The sequence below is a fragment of the Quercus robur genome, chromosome 2 (genome assembly GCF_932294415.1).
Source record: "Quercus robur chromosome 2, dhQueRobu3.1, whole genome shotgun sequence".
Taxonomy (NCBI): Eukaryota; Viridiplantae; Streptophyta; class Magnoliopsida; order Fagales; family Fagaceae; genus Quercus; species Quercus robur.
The window spans coordinates 53,300,279-53,311,024 of record NC_065535.1 but is presented as its reverse complement, the minus strand read 5'-3'; the positions used below and the strand labels follow the sequence as shown (position 1 = coordinate 53,311,024).

Below are 10,746 nucleotides of genomic sequence, written 5' to 3'. Positions count from 1 at the left end.
ATTTTCCTTGTAGATAGGTTGCCTCATATAGCTCATTATTGACCGATTATTTTCTTGTTTAGTGTTGTTTGTGTACCAAATGTTGTAAATACCACTAAAATTAATTTCTTACCTATAGTAAAAGTAAATAACAACCTTTCACTTTAAATTTGTTATGAAAGAGTTATAAAAATATTATGAATATAACATTTCTCATAAAAATATAACCAAACTGCACAATACTTTTTTTTTTTTAAGAAAAATTACAGAAGAATTATTATTATTATTATTATTTTTGAGAGACAATTACAGAAGAATTAGACCATTCCTATTACAGACGATAATTTGTAATAACTATTACAAACGATAATTGCGGAAACAAAGTACAAGTACATCAAAGCGAGCCGCTCTAGTTTTCGGCTTTTTATGGAAATAAGAATTTCAAGTGGGTTGGTCTCTTGGATACATATATCAAGCCCAACTACCTAAAAGCAAAGTTAAGTCCTAAAAAAGCACAAAGAATCCTCTTTGGTTGTTGCCAGTTGGCACAGCCTCCACTTCAATCTCAGTAGCCGCCACCACTGATCATCTCTTTGATGCCACGGTCATAATCTTCTTCTCCTTTTCTTTGTATATATTTTCAATTTTTTTTGCATGTATTATGTGTGCTTACCTGTTTATTGATTATGTATATATTATTAGCTCAGTGTGTTTTTTTGGTTGATAAATGGGTGCTGAGTTTGTTGATTGTTTTGAATTTTTGAAGATGGCATGTGCCCAATTGTTGTTTTGATTGGTTTTCCTTTGTTTTGTTTAGAAATGTTCCCTTGGGAAAATAAACGAGAATTTGGAGTGTCATATATCTGATTGAGGGTTGAAGTTTTGTCCTTGATTTTTCAGGTTTTGTTATGTTCTTGCTTTTTTTTTCAGCAACCGAATGGAGCGAAAGGAATATGGGTTTTACTTTGTACTTGAGTTGGGTATTTGACCTGAGGCAAATTGACTTAAAAGAAAACACACACCCAGAGAAAAAGGGGTGGATGATCTGGGTTTGTTGCATCCTATATATATTATATATACTGTAAGATTTGAAACCTATGGTGACCTCTCTATGATATTGTTCTTTATTATTAGACTAAAACACTGGGATCTCGTATTTATCTTATTGTTCTTTATTATTAGTAGAGCTAAATATGACCCAAGTTACACTCTATACATCTTTATCTTATTAGAGACAATTTATAGTGGCTTAGAACATTGTTCTTGCTTCTGAAAAGGCTGGGGCAATAGTACCAAATGCCTCCCTTTCATGATGGTGGATATTGCTTCCCTTGTTCATTGTGGTTAGTCCTGTCATCTTTTGGGGCATGTGAGGCTGCTTACTTCTGATACGTTACGTGTCATATGAAAAAGTGGCGTTTGGTGGGGAATCAGTATGAACATTTTCATTTTTCAGTTTCACAATGACAACTGGCCTTAGCTGATAAAACTCTGGTAAATGGCACTGTGGCTTTGAGTTTATGGGCGGAAAGGACTAGGAGATGAACTATGTAGTATGTAGGGGTGTTTTGCTAGCCCTGCGCATCATGAGAGATCGTTACATTTCTTATGAATTGCTTTGCCTTTTCTTTTTTCTTTTTTTCCTTTTTCTTTTTCTTTTTGTTTGAAAAAGAATAAATCAATTAAGCCCATTGGTAGTACTATCCTGCACTATAAGAAATAAAATTGATTGGCACTGTTTTTGGTGAAGTTATATTTTGCTGCTGAGATTGATTAATTATCTCTCATGAAGTATCTGTTCACTATTTTTAATGAATTTTGTCTGGTTGATATTCTTTTTTCATCTCATCCTGCATTAATTTTTTGATAAGTTTGAGCATTTTCCTGTTGTACCTTGTGTTTGAAATTGAGTCTATTCTTTCCGTAGGTTAATTCACTCTTCATCTGAAGTATCTTCTTTATTGAAGAATTGACATCTGTTAAAATTTGTTCATCTGAAGAATCAGTTGAAAAGAAAGTCAGAACAGTTGTTCAGCCTGGCATGGCTGAAATGATAAGGCACACAAACATTGATAGGATTAGCAACCTACCATGGGATGTATTAGACACCATTCTTGTGCACATACCATTAAAAGAAGCTGTGAGAACTAGCATCCTATCAAGTAAGTGGAGATATAAATGGACTGGCCTTTCACGGTTCAATATTGATGATAAATGCTTCCCCAGTAATTTATCAGACAAAGTACTGAGATGGAAAGTAATTCTGAAAATCATTCATCAGGTCCAATCAAATCATGGTGGCCCAGTAGAGAAGTTTAGGCTTGCTGCTTATTGCATGCCAAATCATTGTGATCTGGATCAGTGGATTTGGTTTTTAACAGATAAAGGAATCAAGGAGTTGATTCTTAAGGAGTTTGACTCTGTTAAGCGTTTTAAGTTACCTTCTGAGGTATTCTCTTGTCCACAGTTAAGTTGCTTGGAACTTTATGGTTGCACAATCATGCTATCTCCTACATTCAGAGGATTGAATTCTCTTATAAGCCTCAATCTTTCTCACATTTACATCAGCAGTGATACACTAGAAAGTTTAATTGTTAACTGCCCAGTTCTTGAGAGATTGACATTGATAAACATTGATCATTCAACTGTTTTTAAAATCAGCAATCTGAACCTAAAGTATCTGAAAATCGATTCCAAATTTGAAGATATTTGTCTCAAAAATGTTCCACTTCTTTCTACTGTTGATATTTGCTTAAGGGTCAAGCCACGGCACACTGATCAAGGAAAAGCCTGCAATTTGGTCAGGGTTATTGGTTGTCTACATGGTATTAACAAGCTTATTTTGTCCAGTAATTTTCTTGAGGTAGTAATCGTTCTTTTTTTTTTTTTTTTACCTGTGCTTACTTCACAACTCATCTTTCTTGTATGTTCTTTCTTTTTTGTGCATTTTTTTTTTGTAGTTTCTTGCTTATAATGATGTACCAGAGAGGCTTCCTGCCATGCTCAACCATCTCTTGACGCTAGACCTAAGGGACGCAAGATTAGACAGTTCTAAGGTTGTCAAGGTCTTACTTTCCATCCTTTGTAGCTCCCCAAGTTTAGAGGAACTCATAATTTCAGTGAGTTTAGGCTCTCTTCTCCTTTTTAATTTCTTGGCTGAAATTGTTATTTCTAATTCCTTTAATGTTAAGAGTTTGACATTCGTATGACAATATTTTGTTGACTGTTTCAGGTGAGCCCATTATGTGGGTTTTCTTTCCTAGATTTTCAAAGAGCAGAGTGCCTGGTAGACTTGTACTTCAACAATCTTAAAGTAGTGAAGATAAGAGGTTTACTGAGCACAAATCATGAATGTGAATTTATCAAGTTTATTCTTGCTCATTCTCCAGTGCTCGAGACCATTACTATTGTAACATACGTAGGCGAAATAATTCCCAACTCAGTGTTGCTGCAGTTTGAACCAGCTTCAGAACATGTGAAGGTTATCAGCTTACGCTCATAAGCACTACTGCCTATGTTCAATAAGTATCTTATGCAAACTTTGAAAGATTTGTAGCAATTTGAACCAGTTTCTGCTCAAGGCAAAAGCATGTACTAAGATATTTGGGTTGTATATTCGCTACAGATTTTGAGGAATAAGCAAAAGCCAAGTCATGAACATTTCTTAAAAGCTTAGCGATTTATTGGTAATTCCCTTAGTTTTTTTTTTTTTTTTTTTAATAAAAAAAGACATCAATAAGAAGACCAATAAGAAAATTTACTATCTGAAAATGTCAGTTACTCAAATATTCTGTACAATTGAGAATTGAAGAAAACATCAAAGCCCTTCGGAACTCTATAAATCACTATTATACAACACAAAATTCCAATCTTCATTACTTTTGTGGAATAGCTTTAACTATAACTTGTTCCTTCAATTATCTCTAACTTTCAAAAAAAAAAAAAATTTTTGAATCAATTTTGGAATGAATTCACCTAGGGCCAGAAAGCTCCATTGCTTGGACTAGCAATGAAGAGTCATCAGTGAGATCGGAATATCTATCTGATGCAGAAAACTCATGGGGCTTGCACTTGGTTGATTCTACTCTTTGAGAAGCTTCCCATCTTTCTGCAAGGCCATCACCCTCAAGCATTCGAACTACTTCTGACATCTTGGGTCTGTGGCTTGGAAGGTATTGGGTGCACAAGAGTGCCACTTGAACCATTTCCTCAAGCTCAATTCGGTCGTAGTTGCTTTTAAGATCCTTATCCACAAGCATTTCAAGCTTTTTCTCCTGATGAATTTTCTTAACCTGTTATCATAAATGTCACACAACATGAATGATACTCAGAAGAGGAGAATTTTAACAGATAAGTAAGCATAAATAATCATCCTGAAGAGATAGTCAATAATAGAATAATGAGAGAGAAGTCTATATATGTTAAATTTCATTTGTGCTCACCCAATCAAGCATGGCACCTTTCTGGTTAGCTGCCTTTCCAAATTCTAGTGCTCTCTGGCCTGTAATAAGTTCTAGGAGAAGGATGCCAAATCCAAAGACATCTGTTTTATCAGAGGACTGTCCTGTGGAAAGATATTCTGGAGCTATATGCCCCACTGTTCCTCTCACTGCAGTGGTGACGTGTGAATCTTGGTGATCCAAAAGCTTTGCCAACCCAAAATCTCCCACCACAGCCTCACAATAGTCATCAAGCAATATATTTGCAGCCTTCACATCCCTATGAATTATCTTTGGGTCACACTGTTCATGAAGGTACAAAAGTCCTCTGCCAGCTCCTAAGGCAATTCTCTTCCTAGTGCCCCAGTCCAACACTGGTTTCTCTGTTAAAATCAATTGGAGTCTAATCAGCAATGCTGGTGCATTTAGCAACATAACATTTATTCTTATTCTTATTTGTCTGTAAACATGTTTACCTTTGAGACGAGAAGCAACGCTGCCATTTGACATGTATGGGTAAACTAGAAGCCTTTCTGTGGGTGTCATACAAAACCCATATAACCTAAGGAGGTTTCGGTGAACTGCTAGGCTGATCATTTCAACTTCAGTCTGGAATTGGATCTCTCCTCCAATGGCATTTCCATCTTTAAGCCTCTTGACAGCTACAACACTCCCATCTTGGAGAACTCCTTTGTACACATTTCCAAAACCACCCTTTCCAAGTATGCTTTTGCTGCTGAAGTTGTTCGTTGCAATTTGAAGTTCCCTGAATTGGAATCTTTTCAAGTTTCCAAGGGAAACCTCTTCATGATGCCGGTCTGAAATTTCATGAGAAGAGATATGGCATATAACTTAGCCAGTTCTTATTGAGTACACCAACACGTGTGATGTCATATAAAATGCTTAAGTTTGTGAAGTGTTATCATATATCACCAACCTTTAACATCAAAGAATATCTGTTGGTTATGCCTTTGCCTCCACCACAGTAATAAACCAAATCCAAGAGCCATCAGACAGAGACATCCGAGGCTCAAGCCAAAGGCAAGGGCTATTTTGTGCCTTTTAGGTCCGCCAGAAGGTAGAGTAGCTAGAGTGCAAAGAAATTGAGGTCAGAATCCACAAGTTACACAAAAAACAATGAAACCGAAAATTGGGGGAAATAAGAATTGAGTTATTTAAGAACAAATTTCGGGCAATCAAAGTAGAATTCCATACGTTCTGAACTATTCAAGTTCATGGACATTGGCATGAGTGTTGTCCCATTGCAGTCTGGTTCAGAACCTGTAGGACAGATCAGAGGGTTTCCAACAATGCTGCAAAAATTGAAATGGAAGAAGGAGCAATAAAATTTTAGAATTTGATTCTATTTTTTCCTCAAACAGAGAGAGAGAGAGAGAGAGAGAGAGAGAGATTTACTTGAAAGTTTTAGCAGCAAATCTGGGTACCGGTCCACTAAAATTGTTGTAGGACAAGTCACTGAAAAATAAAACCATCTTCAGAAATACATTCCAATTATGGAAATAATAGAATTGAGCATAATGATACAAAAAGAGGTCAAGAGAATTACAGAAAGGCAAGTTTGGTCATGCTAGCCAATGACAACGGAAATGCTCCAGTGAGACTGTTATTGTTAAGTCGCCTATACCCAATTCAAGCAACCCATATCAGATATAGACCCAGGAACAATAAGTTTTATCATAGTTCTTATACATAAAACTTTTTGAGCATCAAGTCTTAACTCAGAAATGCTTACATGTATTGGAGGTCTCCCAGATGACCAAGAGAGGGAGGAATTTCCTCATTGAAGAAGTTATTAGAAAGATCAAGCGTTTGAAGCTTTGAGAGCTTCCCTAGCTCTGCTGGTATTGGCCCTGTAATGTTGTTGTTCTGTAAGAGCCTGCAAAGTAGTGCACAACATACTATTTAAAACCAATTACAAACAAGAACCAATTTGAAGAATTCAACTTGCTTTTCTAGTATATGGGACTTACAAAATCTCAAGATTTGTTAAGTTGCCTATGCTTGGAGATAGAGTACCAGATAAATTCTGACTAGGAGTACCTCTGCAACAAGACCATTTCAAAGACTTCATAACACATTTCTTTTCTTGTATGAATTTTGATATTTTCATGAAGGAGAGAATTTTAAAACAATACAGTGTTGAAAACACTTCTTATATATATATATATATAAAGAATAGAATTGCAATAAGACTTACAGGGCAGTGACAAGGAACTCTGGAGAACAGGTGACCATAGTCCAGCTACATGGATCAACAGAATCAGCATCCCAATTCTCAAGGACACCATGGGGATCCTTTAAAAGCTCTTTTATTCCCATTAAAGCTTGTACTGAAAATAAAACACCAAGATGAAAATTTTCATTTTCCACCATCTAAAGAACACCATTGTTGCAGTAGGAGAAAAGAATATTTTAGAGTTACCTTCAAAGTTTACACCTTTGGAAGAAAGTAATCCATTTGCAGAAGACCACAAACATAGAAAAGCCACAAAACATAGACAAACTTCTCTTCTTATCATTGCCATTGAATTGAAAAATTACTACAACCAGGTGCTCACAGAGAGTTAAGCCTGCTTATGGTGGCTGATGGAGTTACTAGATAGAAACTAGCCCTCAATTTGGTTTCTTTTGTTTAAGGTAACATCCAGATCACAACGCACTTCTGCTTTTCTGAATCACATTCACCAAAAATCTTGTGTCAGACCCAAGAAAAAAGAAACGGTATTTTTTTTCTTTTTTGTTGTTGCATAAAGGGAACTAGCATGCTTGTCATTGAGTGAGGATGTTGTAAAGAGAACATTATATAATAGCCTCCATCTTAAAAGAACAAAAATAATCAAATCTAGAGGACTCTATCTTAAAAGAACAAAAATAATCAAATATAGAGGAGAGAATAGGAAATTCCCCTGGAGTGTTAATCATGCATTGGCCTAAAAGAGGTGTGCTATTTTTCCACTCCCCACTGCTTCAATTAAAAGCAAAAAGCACTTAAGCGTGACAAATATCATATAATATATATATATATATATATATATATATGAACACTTAGATTATAGTGATAACTGTTTTCAAAAAAAAAAAAAAAGATTATAGTGATTAGTGAATCAAAAATTAAAATATACGTATGACATGCACACATTGGGGAACTAAATTCTTTCTTGGTCAATAATGAGTTATCTTGTTTAAATATGTCAATGTAGAAATATAACTAGATTTCTTTTTCTCCCCCTATCTTTTCTTTTAATAGTGTTACAGAAATGAGGGATTTCACAATCATTCAGGTGGTTGATTATGAATGGTATATTATTACTTTTATATGAGACCATTAAAAACATCGCATTTATTTTACTAATTATAATTTGTCACTTTAACAATAATAATGAAATTCATCGGGAAATTTGTTCCATTATATATATATATATATATATATATATATATATATTATTGGATTATTCATCACAAAATGGTCAGTTAATTTTTGGGTTTGGATGGAAATGCCTTGTAGCACAGTGGGGAATCCAACATTCCCTGAATTTGGCCACTCAGTAAAATCCCAAATACAACAGTCCTTTTCTTTTCTGAGGTATTGAGAATGTGGGAATCTCAAGGTACTGGGCTCGAGATTGATGATGGATTCGGTCACCCACTATCTATGACCCTTGAGGATCTTTGTTCCTTTTTTAATTTTTTTTTCTTTAATATTCCCTCAAATTTTAAATATAATTTTATGTACTGCCATACGTATATTTTTTTACATAATTTGGTTTCTTTTAGGCTGTTATAATGTTGGGTGTGCTTTTATAGATTCCACAAAGCACTATGAGCTAACAATTCACACATGCTCTTGCTTTATATAACTTCAGCAGACAGTCATTCTACAAAATCTATTCAAAAGATAAAAACTTTAAAAAGCAAAAGCTGCCATTCTTCCTCCTTTCTCAAGGTAGGACACACACTCTCTCCAAATTATGGAAGTAAGTGATTGATGCTATTTCCGGCCCCTGTCCAAGGCGCGTTTAAAAGAGTCCTCCTCAGTCATATTTGCTCTTGTTTTTTACTTTACTGGCTCATCCCATTACCTGGGGGCAGTCAAAATGGGCTTTTAAGTCCTTTGCAATTACCACAAACATGTGCATAAACTGAGATCAATAAACTGAGATTATTAGCCCAAAAGGCTAGCAGCTCAATCGACAGTTTTTAGAAATTTTTTTATAGAAAAAAAAAAAAAAAATTGATTTCTTTAACAATTTCTATATTTTTTATAAAAATAGTATAAAATTTTCTTAAAATTATCTATTAATAAATGATCTAAGAGCACTCATTAACCAAACCCTATATATATATATATATATACACACTATTCATGATAGTAGATGTCTTATTGGTATTAACGGAAAAAAGTTTATAGATACAAAAAAATTTGACACTAGTTGATGTTGTAAATTATTAGTGATAAATAAAAAAGTAATGTAAGTAGTGTGAGTCTAAATGAGAATCAGTAAAAACTTATTACTTAAATTGTTGTGATTTTTTTTTAATATATATATATATATATATAACATTACTCGTATCAATGTAAATATCACTTAACTATGAGTTCCAGTTAACTTGACTGATAAAGTTTCTGATAATTGAATAAGAGATTTAGGGTTCAATCCCCGCCTACACCAAAAATTGATTGGTGTCTTGATTTGATGATAAAAACCTATCATCAAGAGCAGACACCATAAGTTAAAACTTTCTCTAAAAAAAAATGTTACTTAACTCCTAGACAATGATCAGAATTCAGATCCATCTAACTCATTGATCATCCATTTCGGAAAGTTTAATATAAATAGCATTAACAGTAAAAAGTAAAACCTAGTATCAGATTTTTGCTGCTGTGTGTTTGTAATTACACGTGCTATGGTTGCGAGTGGAGCTAAGTTTCCACAGTGGGAGTAAATAAAGTAACAAAAGTAATCACATCTATGATCTATAGATTCTATTCATAACGGTATGTGGATGAAACAGTAAGCAGTGACTTTGTGAATGTACCTAACCAGATGGTCCACCTTACTCCACCAGACCACTCAAAATTAACTTAGTGGTTTTACCCTTTATATGTTAGAGAAAGTTTTTATACACAAAAAATTTTCCATCCGATTGATGTGATAAATTGTTAGTGATGGATAAAAAGTGATGTTAGTAGTGGGTTCATATAAGAATTAGTAAAAATTTACCAACATAATTATTGTGAAATTATTTGTGTTTGTAGCATGAATCTTAGATGTTATTTGGAAGTTTGATTTTTTTAGCATTCATGGTCATCTCTTGCATTGTCCTTTCTAGTGTCATCAATCTCTTGAGAAAATTTGAACCTCTCACTCCAATTGCAAGCTTTTCTTAACCTATAGTTTGTCAAATACTCTAGGAAATTTGAACCACTTACTCTTATTGCAAGTATTTCTTCAATTTGTACAATCTTATTAATCCAAAATCTTATTGTGGTTCAATATGCAAATGTGAGAGATGTCACGTATGGATAAAAATATAATGAATTTGCAAACTTAACGTAACATAATTGGACTTAAATTTTTTAGGTTAACTAATGTCTCTTTGTGTTATATTAAAACATCTCTGAGTTATTACCCCAACATGAGATATGAGAGTCAATTGCAGTGTGTGCCAAGATGACAAGGTTATTAAGATCCCTTCTCCAATGTGAGTCTGTGGTGTGTGTATACTTAGATCGCATAAAATTGATTTCGAAAAAATAAAACAGCACAAGGCTTCCTGGATACGGCTATACAAGAAAAAAAGTTCATAGACAAAGAAGAGGCAATAGGATTTATTAGTAATCCCACATCCATAAAATAAAAAATAAATAAAAAAGGCCAGCTAATCTATAACTTATGGCTCTCCTTTAATGAAAATATTTTTAACATAAAACATGTTTAAAAATTGTTTCTAAGTGTTTTTTGTGTGTGTGTGTGTGTGTTTTATGCTAATAAAATCCTTGGGTAATAAGAAAAATCCTTTATTAATTAGTATATTAATAGAAAATTAAGGACAAACAGACCTTCACTTTTTTATTTCTATATAAGTAGTTTCATACTCTTATGTGTGTATGTGTGCACATGCATTTCCCCTTTTTTTTTTATCAATATTTCCTATGAGTTGTTTTTTTTTTTTTTTTTCCCTACAAATCTTTATTGGGGATGGTAATAGAGATTGAAAGCACACATATGCTTTTCTATTCATCAATAGTTCTTTCTAAAATGTTTCAAATGGTTGGTAAGGATTAAAAAATCAACAACTTATATAC

General features: G+C 33.9%; 2 protein-coding genes across 4 annotated transcripts; one reads left to right on the top strand and one right to left on the bottom strand.

Annotated features, from left to right (window-relative positions):
- Positions 1-413: 413 nt before the first annotated feature.
- LOC126713994 (F-box/FBD/LRR-repeat protein At1g13570-like) lies at positions 414-3,649 on the top strand. Of its 3 annotated transcripts, none has more exons than XM_050413978.1 (5): positions 418-583; positions 880-1,060; positions 1,907-2,842; positions 2,940-3,098; positions 3,212-3,649. In XM_050413978.1, exons 3-5 carry the CDS (start codon positions 2,021-2,023, stop codon positions 3,479-3,481), a joined length of 1,251 nt encoding a protein of 416 aa, XP_050269935.1. In that variant the 5' UTR covers positions 418-583; positions 880-1,060; positions 1,907-2,020; the 3' UTR covers positions 3,482-3,649. The 3 variants fall into 3 exon arrangements, with proteins under 3 accessions (XP_050269934.1, XP_050269935.1, XP_050269936.1); XM_050413979.1 differs by having other exon boundaries at positions 433-583; positions 910-1,060; XM_050413977.1 differs by lacking the exon at positions 880-1,060 and having other exon boundaries at positions 414-583.
- Positions 3,650-3,717: 68 nt separating this feature from the next.
- Positions 3,718-7,328, bottom strand: LOC126713993 (protein NSP-INTERACTING KINASE 1-like). Its single transcript, XM_050413975.1, has 11 exons — positions 6,862-7,328; positions 6,637-6,769; positions 6,410-6,481; positions 6,172-6,315; positions 5,986-6,057; positions 5,835-5,894; positions 5,634-5,731; positions 5,356-5,505; positions 4,895-5,236; positions 4,422-4,801; positions 3,718-4,271 (listed from the first exon to the last, which is right to left on the bottom strand). The coding sequence occupies exons 1-11, from the start codon at positions 6,962-6,964 to the stop codon at positions 3,951-3,953; spliced, it is 1,875 nt and encodes a 624-aa protein (XP_050269932.1). The 5' UTR covers positions 6,965-7,328; the 3' UTR covers positions 3,718-3,950.
- Positions 7,329-10,746: the final 3,418 nt, after the last annotated feature.

Coding starts and splice junctions, on each gene's coding strand:
- LOC126713994 (XM_050413977.1), top strand. CDS start 2,021: ATGGCTGAAATGATAAGGCACACAAACATTGATAGGATTAGCAACCTA. Junction 2,843..2,939: donor TGTCCAGTAATTTTCTTGAG/GTAGTAATCGTT, acceptor TTTTTTTTGTAG/TTTCTTGCTTATAATGATGT. Junction 3,099..3,211: donor TAGAGGAACTCATAATTTCA/GTGAGTTTAGGC, acceptor TGACTGTTTCAG/GTGAGCCCATTATGTGGGTT.
- LOC126713993 (XM_050413975.1), bottom strand. CDS start 6,964: ATGGCAATGATAAGAAGAGAAGTTTGTCTATGTTTTGTGGCTTTTCTA. Junction 6,482..6,636: donor GAGTTCCTTGTCACTGCCCT/GTAAGTCTTATT, acceptor GTCTTGTTGCAG/AGGTACTCCTAGTCAGAATT. Junction 5,895..5,985: donor ATGACCAAACTTGCCTTTCT/GTAATTCTCTTG, acceptor TTTATTTTTCAG/TGACTTGTCCTACAACAATT.